Source organism: Chaetura pelagica, unplaced genomic scaffold (assembly GCF_000747805.2).
Source record: "Chaetura pelagica isolate M959 unplaced genomic scaffold, ChaPel_1.0 scaffold127, whole genome shotgun sequence".
In the NCBI taxonomy this organism is placed as follows: Eukaryota; Metazoa; Chordata; class Aves; order Apodiformes; family Apodidae; genus Chaetura; species Chaetura pelagica.
The window spans coordinates 2,555,596-2,578,881 of NW_009953923.1; the positions used below are offsets into that span (position 1 = coordinate 2,555,596).

Sequence of the window (23,286 nt, forward strand, 5' to 3'; positions counted from 1 at the left end):
CTTTCCCTATGAGATTTTTGTAGCAAATCATGCAGGAAATTGTGTAGATGTACAGACTTGGAGCATGGTGATAAAAATAAAGGTTGAATGGCCTCTCCTAGAAGTTAGCTGGCATTACAACAGCAGAAGCAATCAAGGTTGAACCCATAAACCCACAATAGATGTGGATACTATGGGAATAGCAAACTCTATATGGTAGGGAAGAATTAACTTCTTCATGTTGCTGATGTGCAAGGCTGCTTCTCAAGAGAGGGCAGAGAGATTTTCAGATTTTTCAGCCACCAGACAAAGGGTAGTTCTTTTATTCATTTGTATTCCCAGTATGCACCACCCTACTCTTTGATCTCTGAGGAAGAAAGAGGCAGTGCAAAAGCTCAAAGTGCTCAAAGGGTGACACACTGAGATGAGGTTGGGATGAATAAAAACCTTTCTGCACCTTTCAGGAAGGTCAGTGTTACTGTGCTGACTGGCACCACTGGCATATATGATGCTATATGTATACACATTGCACTTTGGTCCTCCCACACTGACAGCCCAGACCAGTCCCTTCCCTGGGCTAGTTTAGCTCCCCCTCTCCTTACCAGCTCAGTAACAGCAAAATTTGTGTTGAAGGACCAGCCTGCACTCAGGTGACCCCAGGTAAGGCAAAGCTAAATGTCTTGCTGATGCCACCTAAAAGCAGTATGTTTGTCACAAATAGGTTACACTAGCAGAGAGTGATCACACTGATTTTCAAAGGCAGTTAGTGATCATTTTTACCTCAAAATCTGATTCTTTACTGGGAGGTCCCTTTACAGGCCTTGTTTTTGAAAAGTATTGAGAACCTGTTGCTGGAACACCAAGTAGAGGAAACATGCAGCTACTTCTTTTGTCCAAAATACTTTTAAAAGTACAGAAACTTCTATGCAGGTCGGCAACATTTCTAAAATAATTATCAAACTCTTGATAGCAAATAGTATTCTTACCAATAAAGCTGCCATTACAGGTCCATGAACAATATAGAGCAAGTGCGTGTCGACACTCATCCAGCAGCTGGAGGAGAAATACACCATTAACATGTATTATTAACTCACATAAAATGTATTACAGTTAAATAATGCTAAGTTCCTTCAAAAACAGAGAGGCTACTCACTTGTCATTGAAGTATTTGGCTCTTGCAATAGCATGAATAGATGCTGGCACTAAAGGGAACCCTGAAATGATTAAATTGATATATCAGTCTTGGCATTTTTTTAGCTTGAATTTCTTGTCCATAAACGTCTCTTGTCCATAAAGCACATGTATGTGAAATCACAGCTTTCAGGAAAGAACTGCGATCCCATTTCACTCAGGGGTCTGGTATTACCTCAGTGGTGAGATGCAAAAGGGAATAATGTTCAAGGCAGGGCAAACAGGGTAGCAAAGCCCACAGGGGCATCACAAGGTTGCTGCCAGGTCCCCTGCACTGCTGCAGCTTGTGCAGGAAAGGGTTGAGCAGGCAGCAAGGGAAGGAGGCAGGGATCAGTTGCTTCTCAGTGTAGCAGTCACTTGGGAAACCATGGACACTTTTAAAACCATGTAAAAATCATTGTTGAGTGAGAGAGAGACAGATTAATTTGCATGCCAGATTATGGAGCAATAAACACCAGAGCAGAGAGTTGCTCTTTTAGAGCCTATGGCAAGAGAAAATATTTGGAGCCAGGAAGGTTTTTTTGGGGATCTAGGATACCTTCTGCAGGTTCCCAGCTTCTGTGCAGCCAAACACACCTCATGCAGCTTTTATCTCATCAGGGAGTGCAGCTGTGGATACCATAAATCCATATCTCCTGATTTATCCGTGAAGCCTCAGCAGAGGCCACTGCTCTGACAGGGAGCTGATAGGAGCCAATTTGCACTGGGCCAAAGGCTCAGGAACATGACATGCTTAACAGACTGGGAGCTTCAAACTCTCATTTCCAGCCTGACACTAAGAGTAACAATCTGGTCCGCTCCTGTCCCTCTTCCTTCAACTTGTTTGTATATTGTGTCCCTCTCCAATAGGCTAGAAACTTGGAATTGAAGAGTCTGCACCATAATACTGACCCCAGTTTGTACAACCTTGCACATACAGACTGCTGGCCAGTGGGGAGATGATTTACTGCCTGGTCTGTCCTGTGCAGAGAGTTTTGTGGACACCTTTAGTGTTACTGCTGCCTGTTCCCTATAAACCATGGGAATTTCTTGTAAGCTTTGCACAGTCTATAATTATAAATAAAAATGTGTGAAAATGTCCTGCTGATAAAATGATTAGTCACAGAGGGCAGAACGTGGCTTCTTGTTTCTTTGGGTGTTAGTAGCTTCATAACCACTTTTAGAAGAGACAAAGAATCCTTAGCCAAATTATCAGCAAGCCTTACCTCAGAGCACATGCCAGCCAAGGTTGGAGTGAGAATAAGGTAAAAAATTTTGTAAAGAGGAGACTCTGCTTTCTCCAGGTATCTTAAAGCAACAGCTATTTTCCTGCCAAAAAGAGTTCTTTCTGCAGTTTACCTTAGGCAGACATGCACCTGTAGAAGAACAAACTGGTCTGTCTTTTCTTGAGGAAATCTCCTTCTGTTAGAAAATGATTACTTGGCCTTTGGCTGCAGAATGCCTTTTTTTTGGGTAAGGATGTACAGTAGAAAACCAAAAATCTCAGAACAGAAACAAAGGAGCTTCCTCAGGGTAAGTTTATGGCACCAACAGCTTGAGAAAATCCTCCTTTTGATTCGGAAATGGAGCAAGTCTGGGCCAGTTTTGTTGACAAATAGATGGGAGTTCAATTTTTGAGAGGACCAGAATAAGAGCTGCCTCAGGCCACACTCCCCCAAGACCAGCCCTGATGCTGCCAGGTTGTCATGTGGCCATTACAAGGGGGGCAGAGAGACTGGGTCAGGTGAATAGCATTGAGAGAATAACATTGTTCATTGACACAGGTCACCTTTCTCCTGCCTCCCAAGCAGGACAAGGCCTTTCTGTAATAGCAAAATGTCTTCATCTGAAAGCTCTTGCCTGGAGTGTTGCAAGTAGAGCACACAATGCCAAGGGACCTTTTTGCCTCTGCTAAATGCATTAGCCTAGAATATTTGGCTCAACGAACTCACAAGAAAATCTGAAGAACATGATGGAAAGTTTTCATTACAGGGTAAGAAGCTCAAGACTATCTACAGCTCAAATTTCCAGCTGCAGGCTGGTCCACTGGGCTGGACGTTGCTCTTCCCTAATAGAGGGCCAAAAGAGAGGCAGTGAGAAGTCGAGCGCCAAGAAGGCCTGTTGAGTTTTGGTGACACAAGATCTGTCACTCCAAAGGATCCCACCTACACGTGTTGAGCACCAAGCAACATAGAAAAGGTCTCACCCCAGCCATCCCAGGAAAAGGTATGAACTATCCCTTTAGGTCATACTAGGTCCTTTGTGGCACAATCTGGCAATTATTCTTAATTGTATTTCCAGTTGCATTTGGAAGGCAAACTTTCAGTGCTGACCAAATAATGATTCCCTTTTCACTTTTATGTGGCTGGAGCTGCCTGGAGCAGTCAGACAGTGGACTGCAGCTGGATGCACATATTTGATACTGTTTTCTTGCCCTGCATAAGGGTAATTTCCTGATTTAGTGAAACAATAACAAATGAAAAATTACATTCCCAGCAGCAGTTCCCAGAGTAGGGGTCACATGAAGGCAACAGCCTTGAAATATATCTGTCCATGTCAGATTCCATTCAGTCATCTCAAACCTTTTGTGGAAAAGTTCCGTATTTGCTCAGATTTTAATTTTTCTTACAAAGCTATTTTACAAATGTCATTAGTGATTTTTCCAAATAAAATAATGTACATCTTCTTGTACAGGGATTAGTTATAACAATGAATAATGAGTATATTCATCTTGTGTTGTGCATTTACCTTGACCTTTTGAATTGTATTCAGAGCACAGCCTGCTCTGGCTGTTCTGCCTGTTTTGCATTGCCTTTAGAGAAATCTATGTCTCTCCATTGATTAAAATATCTGGATGTTTAAAGTTAGACTGTGTGACTACTGCTTCTGGAATCAGTGGAATCACACTGATCCATTCAAACTTAAAGTCTAGTCATATACTAGACTTTACATACACTCCTAATCAGATAATTTTTCTATTAATTATTTCTACCTTAGTTAGTGGATCCTAATGGTTACTTTTTTTTTTTTTTTAATGGAAATATTAATCTCGTTTCATTATACAGGCTGCAGACTTCACAGTCAAAGAGTTGTGTCCATTTTTATTAACCTTTTTCTTCTCAAGATATCATCACCCTATTACAGCAGCCACCATTCCATTTATTTTCTTGGGCAGTGCCATAGATACTGATGAGCATCTTATCAGATAATGTCACTGAATTACCCACCGTGGTGCCAGTGCTGTGCTTGGCAATAGCACAGCTAGCTCATCAGCTTTCATTGCAGGCTTGCTGTCCCAGTTGCATTACATTGCACTGCCTAAATTGAATGTCACCTGAAAAATATGTGTTTATGACCATCTTCCTCCTGCATAATTGGATATGGAATGACAGTATTTTGGGAAGTCTCAGGCTGCAAGGCATGAAGATGGCAAAGAAATGTTTAGAATTACTCTTCACGTAGGGCTGTGATTCCACAAGCAGAGCCCTATCATAACTTGCATATTCAAATATTTTGAATTGTGAAAACTCTGTGATAGCACACCAGCTTGCTCCAAGAGGGTTCAGCTATTTGTATTCACAGATAGTCCAGAAACCTTGACTCCATTTAGAGTTCTGTAGGAAGGTTATCTTCATTTAAGAACTGGTCTTCCACACACTTTTTGTTCCAAGAGCATGACAGGTCCCTGTCTTCTCAGAAAAGCTCAGAAAAGATGCCATTCTCATAAGAAAAGAGAGTACATGATGGCATGCTCATGAAAAAAAAGAAAAAAAAAAGAAACAAAAATGCAAAACAAAAACCAAAACCCAAGAAGAAATGAGTTCTTAAATGCCTGGAAGTCACTACCTGGCACTACAACCCATAGAAACTAGAAAATAATTATTATTTTCTCGGTAACTAATGTAGATATCCAGACAGCACTAAATCTTATTCTGTGGTAGGAAAGTAAGTTACCAAGCTTTTCATTAAAAATGTAAAAAGGGGAAGAACAACTTTCCACTTTGATGTTGCTGCCTATTTAGGACCTGATATTGGATGCCTAACTAGTGGTTGGAGTCAGAGTTTCAAAGTTCTTCAGAACACTAAGCACTGGGTCATTTTTCTCCAATTTAATTAATTCCTAATTATTCTCTGTAAGCATCAGGGTTATTTTTTATTTTCCTGCTGTCAATGAAATAATTTTGAACAAGTATAACCTCTCCAAAGAGAAGATCTACTGCAAATATAGAGTTAATTCTATCTGCTTCAGATTGGGATTGCAGGTAATGAATGCGAGTGAACATCTCCAAGTGCAGATAAAAGTCCATCATTTCCTGCTTAGCTGCACCAGTGGTTTCAAGATATGGGGAGTGGCTTGCCAGAAACTGGAATGAGAGCAGAGATTCATCATTCCCAAACTGGGAAAAAAAGTAATGATAATGATTTTCTGTCAACACTGATGTGGATTTGAATTACAATTACAATGGTGATTTAAATGTGAAAGAGATTGCACTCCACTCTAACATATTGGTCGTATTTATCTCAGCCCTGAGAGCAGGGAAATTATCTGCTCCTGTGTAGGTAAAATTGGATAGTCTCCTTCAAAACAACATCTGCCACAGTATGTCTGTTACTGGATTCAGTTCCAGAGCACTGGGTAGGTTAGACATTAGGAGGAAATTCTTTTGTGTGAGGTTGGTGAGACACTGGAACAGGTTTCCCAGGGAAGTTGTGGAAGACCCATCCCTGGGTTTAAGGCCAGGTTGGATGGGGCTCTGGGCAACCTGGTCTAGTGGGAAGTGTCCCTGCCCATGCAGGAGGGCTGGAAGTAGATGACCTTTAAGTTCCCTTCCAACCCTAGCCATTCTATGATTCTATGAAATTTTGTTTTTTTATTTCTATGTGCTTAGTTTTTTCACTTCAGGAGACAGAGATACTGATTTTCCTCCTTTTCATTCCAGAATAAATAATAGTTTGATAGGTTCTGTCACAGATTAATAATTTTGCATATAAAGTGACAAAAAATAGACAAGTTTTTCTCAGATGAGCAATGTGCTTGCAGAAAAATCTCTCCCAAAGCTTTGCTTAACAAAACTTAAGCATTTTATTCAGCAAGTCCCAAGATGCAACAAATGATAGATACTGACTCCTCCTGATTTTTCTGTGTCTAGGCCCATTGATATAAATACACTCAAATTTATTACCTAAGAACTCAGCCTTCAGCTATGATCTAGTGCTATACATGCAACAATTCAGGTGTATAAGTGCTAGAATAATTCAAACATCTGAAAGAATTCACCATCTTGCTAGAAATTATAATATACATACCCCAGCCCAAGAGGTAATACCAGTGCAAACGCTGCTCTTCAGCAAACACTGCCACCACAATCAATGTGTGAAGATAAATGCCTTCGCAGAGCATCCAGAAGTAGTTGCAGCCCAGCATGTACTGGTGAAAGAATTGCAGCACTTTGCAGCTTACCTGTCAGGCAAATGAGATCATGTCACTCACTTGACCAGCATTTTGTATTTAAGCAGGCAAAGATAAATGTTACTGCCAGGCTATACAAAAGCAAAGTGGAAAAAAGAAATCCCCAGCTCTTGCCGGGTTTGTTCAGTGCCTACCAGTGACATTTTTAACTTTTATAAATGAGATTCATGGAACAAATGGCCCTCACAACATAGAAAAAATGTATGATAACCGCACCCCAAAAAGTGCCACATAACAAAAAATCCCCTTAAAAATCTGGTTCTTTTTAGAATTGAAACAAGCAACCTGCTTTACATGTACAATAAAGGCTGTGAAGGCTGCAGTGACTTAAAGCTCCAATTTGGGAGCTTTCTTTTGCATGATTTCTTTTCCTTTTGATCAAACTTTTCAGAGGTTCATTGAGCTCCTTCATCTTACTGGAGTCACTCTTTAATCTGCATCCAGCTCTGAACTTACTCCTTTGGGAAGGGCAGGTGTTGTTGGCAGTGGAGCCTTTTTTGGTGGGGTACTGGGGATCCTGGCTTTGCTTTTTTGTGAGGAGGCAGCTTTACTTTAATGTGTAAAAGTGACACATGGAGCTAAACAGAGCCTGTGAAGCTGGGAAGTGGCTCCCACCTGTGGTTCAGATGGGGCTGCAGATGTGGATGTTGACAAGAGACTGTGTCTTCAAGACACTGGGAATCAGTGAGCACACGGAGGGCAGCATGTCCTACCTACTGCTGGAAAGCCAGCTGGGCAGGACAAAGCTGTTCCTCTTCTGAGAGGATCTGATGTCCATCCTCCTCCCTAGAGAGGGCAATGAGGTCCTCCACTTGGCCTTCCATGCCACCAGCACCCAGGAGGGACAAGGAGGAGTGGAAGAGTATTGCTGTGCCAGCAGAGACCCACTGCTTTTCAGAGAGCACCACATGCTATTTGAAGATACAAGGTCACAGCAGTGATGACAAAGTGACAGTCATCATCTATGGCCATGCAAAAATACTCTCTCCCCTTACCTTCTTCACAAATTTTCCAAGCTGGCTACCTGAGTTGTAACTGATGTCTTTAGGATTTACTTGTCTCTTTAAAGAGACATTTTGGCAGTTTAGGAGGTAGAGGACTGCACATTCTGCATCCATCTGGGGGACTTATACTGCCCCTCTGGACCAGAAAAGCTTGTTAACCATCTAGTGCTCTGCCTTCTGTTGCTGAAAACATTCCCAAAGTAATTGGCTAAATGTATGCATTTAGTTCAGCTTCAATATTTACTATGCAGCTTGGTGCTCATGAAAATATAGGATTATTGATAGGTTAGGATATAGGATTCTAACAGGATTGATTTGAAGGACTGATTTTTATTTTTGGTGATTAATTTTTTCTGCTCATCACATAGGACAGAGCAGACAGACACATCCTTGTTCCATATCTCTGAACAGCTCTTACAAAGTATGCCAAAAAAAGGGTTGAATAAAGGTTCGAAAAGTTAAAAAAACAAAACAAAACAAGAACAACAAAAACAACACACAAAAAAAAAAAAAAAAAAGGAAGAAGAAGACTTTTTCCTTCTTCTGTTGGCAAATTTGTCCATTAATTTTCTTAAATCATCCTTTGACTGTTTCTCACTGGTCTGGGTCAATATGTTTCTTCCCTGTGTTTGATGCAGCCTCCCAGCTGCTGGCCAGCCTTTCTCCATTCTTCCCTTATTGATCACCTGTTGCTACAAGGGCTGCCTTGACTGACAGATGCTTCCCAAAGGCTACACACAGTTTCAGGTGGCACCTGAGAGCAGCCAGATACCACAGCCTCTAAAAAGCCAGCAAAATTTCTGAGCCATCACAGCAGTTTTCTGGACAGGTTTTACAAAATCACTCATATCCCAGGTTTGGGCTGAACCAGTCCCATGCTCCCCTGTGGGGATCTCCTTGGTGGAGCTGCAGGTCAGGGAGTTGCCCTGAGAGCATGAGGCAGTTTCCCTGATGGCTCCAGTGGGAACGACCTGGGGTGCCTGCACATTGCACGGAGGCTGGTTCTGCTCCTGCCAGTGCCAAAGTCACCCCAGCTCTCTTGGGAACAGCCTTGTGCTGCAGCCCAACAGCTGGAGGGGAGAAGAGTATGGCCAGTGAGTTCTGCAATAAAATACATGGTTTGTCCTCAAACCTGTCATTTTACCTTAATATTTTCACCATTCCATACCACTGAACTGAAAAGGAGATGACTACAGAGTATACTCTCCTGTCTTTGCACTGTTCACCGATGCTCTGAGCACAGAAAGACCAAACACACCTTCCATTTGAACTAAGTCTTTGCTGGAACTTTTATCTGTTGCTCAAATATATACACAGAAAGCACACTGCCTGATAATGACATACTTAAACTTAATTTACTTCATTTCCTCAACATCTCTTTCTTTCCTGTTCACTGCATGTGATCTATCAGTTGTGGCTTTAGCAGTCAAATCATGTACTTGTCTTATAGACTAATGGCCATGCAGACATATCATTACTCTTTTGAGGAATTTAATAACTGTTTATGCAGTAAGTTAAAGTAAGAACACAGTTGGCAAACCATGAAGGATGGGTGTGATTAGTACGTTGATCCACATCACATTAATCAGAGAATGAATCTGAAAAAGTTAGCATAAAGAGTTTAAGCACAACAATGCATTTTGTTAAGTTCATATTAATCAGGCTGCAGCAAACAGCAGTCTTTGCTTTGCATGAAATGATGAATACAGCACATTTCATCTGTGGTCAAGTGATGCAGTGGAAGTATATTCCTACAATAAAGAGTGTTTTTCTTAGGTCAGAGTAGATAAAAGAAAAGTACCTGTTACTGGTGAGAACTGGATTCATGTGTGGTACAAATAAAACATGAGAATTGTAACCAACATCATGGTGTACATCAGTCTGAGCTGGGAAAATTGCAGAAGTAGTAAGTTTTATTTAAGTGTTTATTGATATGGAAACAAGTAAAGCTGCAAGATGATACAGAAGCAAATCTTCCATCACTTGCATTCTTCATAAACTGACTGTTAATTCTGAGATAAAAAACACGTCTAGGAGTTTTGTATTCTGCCAAAGTTAAATATGTTTTATTAAAATTATTCAAGGAAAGGGCTTGTTGTGTCTTGTGCAATATGCAGCACAGTCACACCCAGGACTCAAAGAATTATTGCAGCACCTTCACACTATGAAAGAGAGTAAAAAGGCATGTGCTCTCTGTCTATGGGTGTGCAGATGACTGAGGCTAGTGTGTTTTAGTTCACGAGCAGGGCAGGCTTAGAGGAAATAACTGGTCCTTTTTAGTGCATCCCTGGAATGCCGCTGCTCAGGCTGGTGTGCCTGTCTCCTAAACAAAGGAATACACAAATGCTCCTCTTTTTGAAACAGACAGCATTACCCTGCACAGGTTAGTGGCTATGTAGCAATGGAAAGTAAGATACAATTATCAGGAAAGCTCCCAAAGCCAGGTAAACACCTAAGAAAGCAGCTTCTTGGCAACTCTGGGAGGATAGTCAAGAATGAGCCCTTTTTTTTGGCAGAATACAGCCTGGCAAGAAACGTGATCTGCAAGCAAGGAGGCTGCTTCCTGCTACTTGTTATCACTGCATTGATAAACACAGAAGCTGAAGAAAGTTCTTCACAGATGTGCAGGAGTGCACCCAAGGAAAAATCTCCTGTATTCATTTTCCTTCTTGATGAAAGCAATGTGCAATGGCCATAAATTCTGGCTGACTGGTCAGGGGCAAAAGAAGTCAATAGGAATAGAGCCAGTCACATTATTCCCTCTTGCAAATCTTGCTGAGTTGTGTGACTCTTGTGAACATCTCAGCTGCAATATGAAATGAAAGCAATTCAAAAAGATGCTGAAACCATTTAACAGAGAAAAAATAAAACAATTCATTCTTCTTTTACAAGAGGGAGCTAGGACTTGTGTCTATGATATTTTGCAGGATATTTTTGCATATTATAAATACTGTTAATGTTCCAGTCCTGTCAAAGGAGACCCAAAAGCCCATCTGCCTATGCAGGAGCTTCCAATTGCACAGTAATGTAACTGCCCTGCCACTCTCCTCGGCTAATCCAGCAGCCCCTCATCACACACACTTACAGACAGAAAACTTTAGTTACCCTTCCCACACATTAGGACAAATGAAACGAAAACACTCAGACTACATAAAACCCAGAATCCTATCTTCAACAATGATGACAAAATGTAATTTGAAACAAACTGCTAATTGTTTTTGAGCAGGTAATTTTTCCTAGTAATTGAGTCAGAATAAAAGGCCTAACTCAATTTTGGCACAGGAGAGGAAAGTTGCACAGATTCCTGGGTGTCCTCATTCCTGCCATGCTTTCCTAGGTGCAGGGACTCAGGTTGGCATGGGAGGGGGTCTGTGTTCCACACCAGTCCTTGCACACCCCGGAGAGCCTGTCCTATGGAAACTGAGGGTGGGATAGCCTGCTGGTTTGCTTATGATATCTGACTTCACCAAGGATCAGTTGGTGCACTTCTTCCTCACCTCTGTGCATCTCCCCAGTGCATGGCAGCAAAGGTGCACTGCTTGTCACAGAGGCAACATGATTTATTCAAATTCAGTTTGAAGACAATAAAACATATATTTCAAAATTCTTAACTTGACATTTTAAAGGAGTATCTTGAAGTTTGATTGCTGGTCTTGTCTTACACATTTCTTTGTTTTTTGGTCTTTTGTTTACTGGTTATTAGAACACTATTCTATAAAAATATTCTTAAATTTCAAGTATCCATATGTTGCACAAATAAGCAATAAAAGAATCTTCCAAAGCAAGACAGTGCTAAGTATTGTAGCTGTAAATCACTGGCTATCAGAATGCCATTATGGAATATATCTACTATGATATATCCATTAAATAGTGTTTCACTCAGAAAACTGGCACACAGGGGTCCAGGCTAAGATTAATGTTTTAATATGCTTTAAAACCATTTACAGAACAAAATGCACACAGTTTCTTAGAGAGATCCTAGGTTTTGTGTTACAAGAAAGCAAAATATGAAAAAAAATATGAAAATATGAACAGGGGATATTTTTAAAACAGCATCTGAGTCCATGTCTAGGCTGTAAGCAAAGCGGCCAGTATTCTGGATGGCAATGAGTATGGCTACATCTGCACATCCTTGAGCCCCAGCTGCCATAGCAATTGCTCTCCTGGGACTGCAGCTTTGAACTCTGCAGGGCTCCTGCAGGGTTCCCATGGCACATTCAACACTGTCAGCACATGGTGGTCACCTGAGCAGAGAATAGATTGAGAATGGCCCTGAGGAACAGGACTTTGGGGTTTTGGTTGATGAAAAGCCCAACATGAGCTGGCAATGTGCGGTCGCAGCCCAGAAAGCCAACAGTAACATGGGCTGCATCAAAGGAAGCATGGCTAGCAGATCAAGGGAGGTGATTCTTCCTCTCTACTCCAGTCTTGTGAGACCCCACTTGGAGTACTGTGTCCAGCTCTGGAGCCCTTAACACAGGAAGGACATGGAGCTGTTGGAGCGAGTCCAGGAGAGGGCCACAAAGATGCTCAAAGGGCTGGAGCACCTCTTCTATGAAGACAGGCTGAGAGAGTTGGGGTTGGTCAGCCTAGAGAAGAGAAGGCTCCAGTGAAACCTTACAGAGCCCTTCCAGTACCTGAAGAGGGCCTACAGGAAATCTGGGGAGGGGCTTTTTACAAGGTCATGTAGTGATAGGACAAGAGGTAATGGTTTTAAATTCAACAAAGGTAGATTTAGGTTGGTTATTAGGACGAAATTCTTCACTGTGAGGGTGGTGAGGCACTGGAACAGGTTGCCTAGAGAAGTCATAAATGCTCCCTCTCTGGAAATGTTCAAGGCCAGGCTAGATGGGGCTTTGAGCAACCTGATCTAGTGGCAGGTGCCCCTGCCAATGCAGGGGTGTTGGAACTAGATGATTTTTAAGGTCCTTTCCAATCCAAAACATACTATGTTATTAAGTATCATGCAGGGTGTGAGGCAGAGCAAAACATGGCCTCATCACTACAAAGAGCTTGGTTTCTGAGCTGGGGTTACATGAGGGAGGCAGCTTTTCAGGAAGGCTGAGCCTGTCTGATAAAGGAGGTCAGAGAGGGGAAACAAGGAGGATAAAACAGGGGCAGTCAGGGTAGCCTAATATAATAGCACAGGACCTACTCGCCTTGCTGTTGATTTAGACTGGGAACAGAGTCAGAGTGTTCCCAAGGTTTGCTGCCATCATCTCCCAGTGGTGGGAGGTAATCCCGAATGCAAAGGCTTCAGTTATTTCAGACACTTTTCCTCCACCATCACACCTGAGCAAGTTGTCGCACACAGAAGGATGGGACAAGCAGAGTTTACTCAAACATATATTCATGTAATGCCTTGGCTGATTTTGCAGCTATACCTGATCTCTAGGCATGTTGTTGTCTTGTCAACCAGTATATGTGGAGTATATCTAACAGCCAAATGAACTTATGCTTATGCTTGAGGTGTAAGATCTAGACCTACTAAGGCATTTCCTAGTGACTAGGTACACATACTGCTTTGATGATGTGGTTACAGCCACATCATAACTCAGCTAAATACTTCAGGGATTTTCCAATGACATGACTGGGATTTGTGAGACTAAAGATAGACACCTAAGCTGTCTACCCTGTCGTAAAAAGATAACAAATCAATATGGGTGACAGAGATTACAGCAAAAATTACAGTATCCAAAAAGAGATATCTGAAATAAGTCAGATGGATTGTGCCCTGAATGTGCCTTTATCTATCTCTAGCTATTAAATATGTAGGGTGACTTGTTCCGCTGTATGTGTCTACAATACAGGTGTCCAAATGTAAGACATGCCTGAATTTCAAGGCCTATGGGTGCTGTAACTCTCCAGATGCACTCAGTCTCTGCTCCAGTGCCCTTCCTGGGGTTACCTGCTGCCAGCTCTTTGAAGTATGGTGAGAAAAGGGGATACCAGGAAATTCTAAAGTAAAGCCAAGGGGGCATGTGCATAACTAGCCCAAGTCTCTTGCCCTTTTTCTCGTGTTCAAAGTCATTACTGTTTCTTTTCCCATACTCTCACAGCATGTGCTTGAGTGTCATCTGTAAAGATGCTTTGATGCCTTTTCATTTATTTCTCTTCTGTTTCAGCCTACTTACATTTGGTCTTAAATACTTTCAAGAGGAGCAGGGTGGCTGGGTCATGACTGAAAATGGGCAATAATACAGGTCAGCACAGCAGTCACCAAAAGGCAATAAATTAGCATGGACTGCATTCATCTCACTTAACCTGGATGGCTGACTTCATGGCACAGACGCAGAGACTGAAGTAGTCCCTGGAGAGCAATAAGCACTACATGTAATTCACCTGACCTGTCATATCCACCTGCATTAGAGTGAGGGGAAAGATCTCCTGGACTCAGACACAGGTGCCTGCACTGGCAGCACTACCATTTGATCCTACAAATCTCAGTGAGGAAAATAGCTGCAGCAGTACAGTGTCAGGGAGAATATCGTGTTTTAGAAACATTTTGGTACTGTCCTTCAGAGGGGAATTAATTTTGGCAATGTCCATCTTTTGAGGGATTTTGAAAAATCTACTTTCTGGCCAATTCACACTCAAATTTCTCACATTTCAGGCAGATTCATTTAAAGACATCTGTTAAGGAAAACTTGTAGAGAAACCTCAAGTTGAATTTGAATTATCTCAAATTGGCAGTTGCTTCTAAAACAGCAAAGTTTCTAAACAGAATTGCTTTATATTCCCTGAGAAATATAAAAATGTAAGCATCTTAAATGTGCTGTTCATGTGGGAGGCCTTCTATGGAAAGCACAGGAGCAGGAGTACACTAGGGAATGCCATGTCCATAAAGTACAGCACAGTGTCTGCAAAAAAGGCAAATGTTAGCAAATGTTGATCTGACATTTAAGAAGTCACTACTTGACATTTTTCCATGCCTGCATTTTTAGGAGCTAATGAGGTATCATCCATTCACCTTTCAGTCTCTCAGATACATAGAGGACATGCAATTGATAGTAATGTATGCTCCCCCAGAGACCACCCTATATTTTAGGTCATCTTCACTTTCTAGTCACAGACCTCTCCCACCTCTTGAGGAAAACCAAAGGGAATAATTAATAAAAAGCCCCAGTAAAGCATGGAGAGTTGAATTAATGTCAGCCATACTCAGCCAGAACTTAGTCAACCACAGCTCCAAACCAGGAAAGCTGAGCAGCCTTTCAGGGCCTATGACATCTCAGTTCTGGGGGGAAAATAAGTTCACCTTTCTTGAGCAGCTGTTCTGAAGCATGTAGTGAATTTTAGCAGATCTGGAGTAGATTCACTCATTTTGCACATACAGCCAGTGTGTGCTTCCTGTGACAAGCTCATATAAAAACCCCATGGGCTGCACAGCCACTGTGGCCAGACAGGAGAATCACAGTTGATTACAGCAAGCTGAGGGATGCTGAGAGTTTGTACATTTTGAAAACTTCTATCCTGGGAGTGCTCACTTCTCACTGCCACAAAGGCAGAGCTTCTGGTTCTACAGACAGTGCAGGTGCATAATGATTAGGCAGAATACCAGGTTAAATCAGACTTTTTACAGAGTCATTAAAGTCTGCAGTTTGACCTGTGTGCTGGGTATTCAAGCCTTGATCCTTGCTGTGGCTGAGAGTGCAAGTCTTCCTCACCTGAGCAAAAAAGATATAGCCTGAAAACCTGGGAACAAGCCCAAGGACCTTGTACCCTTCAGCTTTGGGAAAACAATGAATTTGGCAGCACAAAGTCCTTTCTGGAATCATGTTTCTGGAGGAAATGGCACTCGGCCTCCTAAGTAAGGGACTGTGTGTAGGGATTACACTGCCAAAATACCATACATGGGATCTGATAGTGACTTGAGTTATTTTTACATTAAATACCTTGCGACTGCACCACATGGAAACTACCACCCCTCCCTTCATGATCCTGCAACACTTTTGAGAAACCTGAGTGTACTAATAGGTACATCTTGAAAGCAAAGGAAACACCTGAAATGTAGATAGAATAATTCCTGAGGAAAGTAAGATGAAAGGAAAGAAAGAAATCTGTCCCCCTAGAAATACTAAATCTTAGACTCTTAAGTATCTTTTTTCCCATTTTGGTGGCAGCTTTTAATTGGAGAGGGCTTTCCCATTGAGAACACAACCATAACAACATTGTTGAGAAAGCTCAGATCTTTCTCAGAGATGGTGACTGACTGACTTCTTTGCAGCCGTGATTCAGTTCTGCTTAAACCCCAGACATTCTTCACAGAAGTGTCATTTCTGAATGCTGTGAATGGTCTTTAATCATCCATACTTCATATTCTGGGCATGGCACACAACATCAGACCAGTAAATCTGACACCACAAGGATTACATGGTGCTTTGTTTCCTCCATTACTTTGAGAGTTTTGAGAATATAAACAGGAATATAAAGACCTTGGGAAAAATGATGGGAATTACTGTCCATTTCATGCCATTTAGACCCTGACAGATCTGTCTTAAAATGAATGCAGATATTATTCCAGCCTGAAAATTGGAGAGAATTCTTTGAATACTGCCTGGTTCTGAATACACAACGTCCCTTATTCTGCATCAATCTTATTGAACTTCGTGGGAGGGAAGAGACTTGGTGTTTCCTAGGATGGAAGAAGAGATACTGATTTACATCTGAATTGCTGCAGTGTTATGCCAGTGTAACCCAGTGTTTTCACTGATGGTAAAACCAGTGCAGCACAGTCCTGGCACTGCCCATGAATTTACTGCTGGCAGAAACTTCATTTGCAAATGATTCACTAGTACAAAACAAACTCATTCTCTTGAAGGTGAACATGATATCCTGAACCAACCTCACAGTCATCCCCCGTCTCCAAGATAGGTGACACTGCCCTTTGCTCACAAACAAAGAACACAGTCAGTGATCCTGCGCTGGCTGTGCCTGGGTACTTGAACTGGAGAGCAGAGATTCTGTCCTTGTGCATCCTGCACAGCACTGCCACGTTTTACTTTTCTGTCTGGCTTAGCAATGCTGAGTGGGGCTGCTGAGGGGGAGCCTGGGCAGGAGACACTGCTAGGGAGCAAAGGATTATACCCTGAGAAGTGCAATTCTGCTGATACTGGAGAAGTGCAACAGCAGCAGGAGGCACTGTCCTCTCCATGTGTCAGTCTTGTTTTGTGAAGGAGGACCGTGGCAGGTAGAGCAGGAATCTCCTCTCCCTGTCTCCTCCTGAGGTGATCTCCCTGTAGACAGATGCACATGAGGAACTGTGCTTGCCTGCACCTCTCAGGCTCAGCCATCACACCTATGAACCTCAGAAATGCAATATGCTCCTTTGAAGTCCAGTTCAGAAATGTGCCTTAGCTGGGACATTTTCTCTCTGAGTATGAAAGCCAAGCTTTCCTCTTCTCCCTCTCTTTCTATTCATTTCCCAACTACCAGGGGCATCCTTTTTGTGGGGTTAAAAAAAAAAAAAAAAAAAAAAAAAAAAGTAGTTAAATGGAACTTAGAATTCTTTCAGTGACTGGTTCCTGTTTCAAAGTACAGTTTGTGACTCTTCTGTCCAGGTAGAAGATTTGCTATTCCAGGAAAGAACCTGTGCCACTCACATACCTGTTCTTCTCTGCTTTACTGGTGAAAGCTAATGACAAGACAGGTATCTGTCACAGGGGAAACAAGAAGATTGGGAGACACAAACTTGATGATAACAGCTTTCACAAGAACACCAACTTTTTTCTAGGGTAGAAGACATACTTCAACATTCAGGAGACATGACAGCAAAGCATTAGCCAGTCATTCTGTTAGAAGTTTGGTCTTGATTACTTCTACATCTAGACAATACTCTAGAATAGCTCTTAGTAATCTCTTTGGGACTAAATTGGCTGCAAAGGTCCCTGTATGTAACCTAGTGGAAGCAGGATGGAGGAACAGATGTACTAACATGAAAAAATTCAGACATGCTTTGAGAGTGACAGGAAAGCTCTGGAAATAGCTACATTAATAAAGAATCCAATTCATTTAACAAGAATGGAGCCTCCAGAAACTCTACCCTGAGCATAATACATTAAACAATTCAGAGCATCAAAGCATCCTTCTTTGTGGAGCTCTACCTTTACTGCTTCCAGAGGGAGCTGCACCATGGGGACTGCTGAGATTATTGAGGTAAACACAAGTCACATGGGCACCAGTTTTGCCATTTATCTTCACTGGTATCAGCTATGATCCACTCATTTGAGAAAAATACGTTTTAAAAACTCTCAGGCTCTGCCAGGCTACATCAGAAGGAATTGAAAACAGCAAGGGATGAGAATGGCATGTTTACATGGCAAGAAGTCCTAAAATTAACAGTCACTTAAGTGCTGTGAACTTCCACTGTTTTCTTGGCTCTCATCCCCTCTCAATTCCTTTGAGAACAAGGGAAGTTACCAATATTGTAACACCATAAATCACAATAACAACCCTTTATACACTCATCTTCCCACACAGCTTAATGTTTTATTTCTACTGTTCTACTGTGAAAGGGAGGAAAACTTAATACACTTGGGTAGTCTTAGTTTTCACTTGAATTAGTCAATGCTGAGATTATTTATAGGGTTCTAGTGTCCATGAGGATACTAGATTTTAAAATCTACTGCTACCATGGCCTTGCTTGGAAGAGTGCAATGCTAGTGGGCACCACTTTTGTGCTCTCCTTCTCACTTACTCTTGGTCTCACTAATAATGCTGAGTGGGAAGCAGCTCAGTGGTTTCTCCTGAAGTCCTGCTTCTTGCCATAGGATGAGTTTTGGGCAGTAAAAATAAATTGAGTGCCTTTAGTTATCCTACCTCATGCCCAGTGATAAAAACTTTAGCAAAAGGCTTGGGAAGGAACTACATGCTCCTGTCAGAGACAGAGAGTGCATGTTGAACATCAGATAGAGTGGTAAACTAAGGATCTTTATAGCATATCTACATCTACACAAGGAGGCAAGAACAGGCTTCAGCCTATCACACATTATGTCCTAGAAACTTTTCCTCTCAGCAAGAGCTGACTTACAGACACTGCCAGTGGAAAGGACTCTCCCAGACCACAGCCAACCTGTCCTTGCTCAGGAAAAGAAATCACAGTGCTTGTAATAAAATGTGGATTTCCCTTACCAGCTCTGCTACAATGCTCATATAAGAGGGGGTACAAAGTATTTATCTATTGAAGCATAAATAAGATGTGTGGCAAAGAGCTGGGACTCTGTAGTAGTGAAATTACTACACAAAACTTGAAGAGGCTACAGAAGAGCCTGGAAAAACAAAGGAACAGGTATCTTCAGTAGAGCAGGAAGGTGATAAAAATACAGTAAGATCTGCTAAAGCTTTTCTGGAAGATGTTCTAATTACTGAGCTGTTACTGATTTGTGACCAAACCTGGTCCCATCTACAAACATATTTATATTAGTTTCTGTGGAGATGATAAATTATTCAGTTTCTCACTAGCACAACTATCTCTTGAGTCATGAGCTTTTTTTCCTCCATTACCCCCACCAGTACTGAGTATTAAAATTACTAGTCCTGTAGAATACAAAAAAACAAAAGAAAAAGAAAAATACAGATTTAATGTGCACAACTATATCAACAGATATAGTTTTATTTATATATCCAGGATTTTTAATAGTGAACATAATGTGCTGTTCACAGATCACCCTTCTGCTGTGAATCAGTTTCATTCAAGAACATGATAGAAGATACCCCTTCATATAAAATATTTTCCAGTGAAGTGTAATTAATACAGTTGTTACTTTAAATACAGCATGCAAAAAATTAGCTCACATAACATTTTTCAGTATATGTAAATAAACATTCACACATGTGTCCTGTTTATTTTTGTTCAACTGTCTGTGAATCTTTCTCATTTCTTCTTTGCATCTTGTATGGGCACCTGGGCTCACATCTTTCTCTTCCACCATTTCAGATCCAGATAATTCCAAGAGAAGGGGAGAGAGAAAGAGAGAAAATTATATAACCAGAAAGCAGAAAAAAAAATAAAAATAGGTAAAAAAGCAGCTTAAGATATATTGAAAAAGTGGCTTGACTTACCATTTTACATGAGCAGAATGATCAGCAAAAGGTTTAACTCTGTGCATCAAACTATATGCAAACAAAGATGCAGCAAGGCCTCTCCACATGTAAACAATCCTTTGGATTGATTGTCTCACATCTTTGTGTCTGGATCACAGGGGGAATGTGGGTGTCTTGGTGTTAGGGATGAATTTTCCTTTGCTCCTCCTGTCTTTTCTCTTTGCTATTTATCAGAACCTTCTTTCTTCTTCCAAAATTATATGGATTTGTTGACATCCTCATAAAAACATATTCACTGTAAGCATTTTCCCATGGCACTGCATGTTTAAAATCTATTGTGAAACTTCAGGTGGGAAAAAAAAGCAGAAGCTATTGAGGTGAAAACACATTTATCATTTTGCAGAATAAATATCACCAAGTTAATCGCTGTATATGGCTCTTACATAGGGGGTACCTGTGACTGAGATTCCTTCTACATACTTCAGTATTTCTGTATATATCAGAGGTGGAAGTCACATACATGTGAGTTTGTCAAACTCAGAAGATGCACAGGTGGAAAGTGGATAAAAGCAGCAAACTACAGGAAGTCAGCAGCAGTCATCTTAAATGGACTTAAGAAAACACAGAGTGCAGTAGGGATAGACTAAAACAAGCTATAAAGCCTTCATTTGCTCTCTTAATTGGCATTAAAATAAAAATATAATGTGAATCTTCCTAGTGAAATAAGTACTTTTCCAACATAAACTCTTGAATTCTTCATGCACTCATGAAGACCATATGCAATTTCATCATGTGTTAGAAACTTGTGTTTGGCTGTTCATTTTCTTTTTCCAGTCATGCATTTGCAAGTTTATTTTGTTACTAAAATAACAAAATGCATTTTCTAGTAATGTCGGGAGACTTTGAATATATTAACAGGTCACCTCACCCTCTTTTTTCTAATTTTTTTTTCTTCAGGAAGGGAAGTCTAGAATGTGAGAAAAGACCAAGCAGTGAGTGTACCCTCATCCTGTCCTTGACTGCAGAACAAAAATGGAAGATGAAGACCTCAGGTCTTTGGCCCCAAGTCTTGTACCTTGCCTCTAGGCAGCACTTCACAGCCGAGCCAAAGGCATGCAAATTTGGTTTGGAAGAAGAAAGTGCAGAACAAGGGCTTTGTTCTACAGTGCTTAGCTAACAGCTGAGGCCAGGTCTGCTAACACAGCTATGTGCAGTAACACCAGTGAAAGGACACTGCTTGAGCCATTGTTTACAAATATATGAAGGGTGAGTGTCAGAAGGACAGAGCCAGGCTTTCTTTTTTTTTTTTTTTTTCTTTCCAGTGATGTCCAGTGATAGGACAAGGGGCAATGGATGCAAACTGGAACATAGGAGGTTCCACGTAAACATCAGAAAAAACTTATTTCCTGTGAGAGTGACAGAGCACTGGAACAGGCTGCCCCGAGAGGTTGTGGAGTCTCCTTCACTGGAGACATTCAAAACCCACCTGGAGACGTTCCTGTGTGATGTGCTCTGGGTGATCCTGCTCTGGCAGGGGGGTTGGACTGGATGATCTTTCAAGGTCCCCTCCAACTCTTAAGAATCTGTGATTCTGTGATTTCTGTGGCTGTATTTAGCACTAAGAGTGCTCTTCAAGTTCCAGCTGGACACCTGGAAGTTGACTGCACGCATGAACCTCTGCATTGCTTTGGGGCTCCATGGCCTCCACGGGTAATCACTTATGTTATCACTATATTGTTCGTCGCCTTAGCAACAGAGGTTAGGGTTTTCATTGGGTGATGCTCACTGTGCTGGTATATGTCCTGTGGCTATGTGGCTCTACCAAAGCCTCTGACAGCTTTGCCACTGAGTTCACAGGGGTCAAGATTTCACTTAAAATAAAGATTCAGCCCAAAGGCACTAGATACAGCTTTTTAATGAAATATAAGCACGTAAGAGTCATTGCTGTGGCCTCAAATTTTAGTTTAAAGCACTTCACTTCAGATAATTTACTTCTTCTGTCAGGAAGTATCATTCTCAACCCTGAGGTTATGATCTTACTTCAGTTTAGGTGCCTGATACAATTTAACAGCTTTTTATCTTCAAATATCAAATGTATTTTCACTGCATCTCTTGCACAGGCTACGTACGTGTGATGCTATGCAGTAAGAAGAAACAAAATGTGTGATTTTTAAATTATTCTTCTGCCCTTCTATTTTTTAATCCCCAGATGGTCCCTGGGACTGATGATGTTATCTTTATATATTTCCTGCTTTAATTAGTTTACATAACCAGCAAGCTCTAATTAGCTCACTTAACCAGCACACATTTGAGAGGCACACATGTGATCAGATAATACCAGGTGCTAATGTATAATTGCTTTCACAAAATTAGAAGCAAATAAATATTTGAACAAAAATTGAACTATCTTATAAGTAGACAAGCTGATCAGTGTTGTGACATAACTTGAGATTCCCAGGCTTGCATTAATTTCACATGAGCTGGGGCTGAGGCAATGACAGCGAGCACAAGGAGATTGCTCTGTTAGACAGCAAGATCAGAGCTGGGTGACTAAGATCTGCCACACATATTTTGCAGCTGGGGGCCTGGCACAATTTATATCACTATCTAAAAGCAGTGAAGCAAGCTATTGCTTTGATTTACCACATCCCAAGAAAAAAAAAATTTAAATGCAGCAAACAGATTTTTTGGGAGGACTTTCTTAAAAAAGACATTTCCCTCTTTACACCTGCCCCTCCCCAGAATGTGTGTCTGTGAGAAAGGACAAGCAGCCACCAAGGGCATCTGTCTCTCTGGGGGCTTTGCTGGGAAGAGTCACATAGCTAGTGCTGACAGTGGTGGGGATCTGACACACATTTGTATGGAGAAGCTGACTGGAGGAAGTCTAAGGCTTCTCCCTCCTACACCAGATTCAAAGATTTTTATTGCTTGGTGAAAGATCTGAGCAAGGATGAGTGAAAGTCTTAGAATCTGAACCCTCCTTGTATGTTTTACTAGGCTGCTGTCATTAACTGGTGAGTGGGAATGTCTCGTTTTAGCATGGCCACAGTAATTTTACTTTGGGTGTTAATCTGGAGAGGAGTCATGCAGTACTTACAGGATCCCTTTTTACAAGGCCAGGGTTAGGCACAACAGCAATGAGGTGGGCAATTGTAAACACGGAGTTCAGCACGTAAGAAAAAAATAAATTCTTATGCAGTGTTATCCTTTGACAGCTGAGGCTCCTGAAAAATATGTAGCACAGGTTGTAAATCAGCATTTTTCTTCTGATGTCACTTTAACAATCTCTTTCTGGCAGCAGTCTCTCAAGAATGCCTTTTGGCAGGGCATAATTGGAAAATACATGCTTTGCATAGCAGCCATAACCTCTGACAAATTTTTGGTTGAGTTTTTACACCTGTTTAGCACCACATGCTTTTTAGACCATGTTGTAAAGAGCCACCAGACTACATTCTCAGAACTTGATGCCCTTCCTTATTTCATGGTAATCGAGATATTAAGTGGTGAAGCAGAACCCTGAGAATTACTAGATGTGCATGATACAAGTAATGAACATCAGGCATACTGCTTTGTAAGTTACTATTCCCTGGAGACTCAATTTCTCAAATATTCAGATGAAAA

General features: G+C 41.4%; 1 protein-coding gene across 1 annotated transcript in view; it reads right to left on the reverse strand.

Moving 5' to 3' along the window:
- The window catches only part of CALCR (calcitonin receptor), a 62,327-nt gene that overhangs the window by 12,019 nt on the left and 27,022 nt on the right, over positions 1-23,286 (reverse strand). Inside the window, exons 6-9 of the mRNA XM_010001577.1 lie at positions 22,763-22,889; positions 6,457-6,610; positions 1,133-1,193; positions 966-1,032 (exon numbers count right to left, since the gene is read on the reverse strand). Of these exons, the coding sequence (XP_009999879.1) occupies positions 966-1,032; positions 1,133-1,193; positions 6,457-6,610; positions 22,763-22,889 (409 nt within the window). The remainder of the gene's footprint in view (positions 1-965; positions 1,033-1,132; positions 1,194-6,456; positions 6,611-22,762; positions 22,890-23,286) is intronic.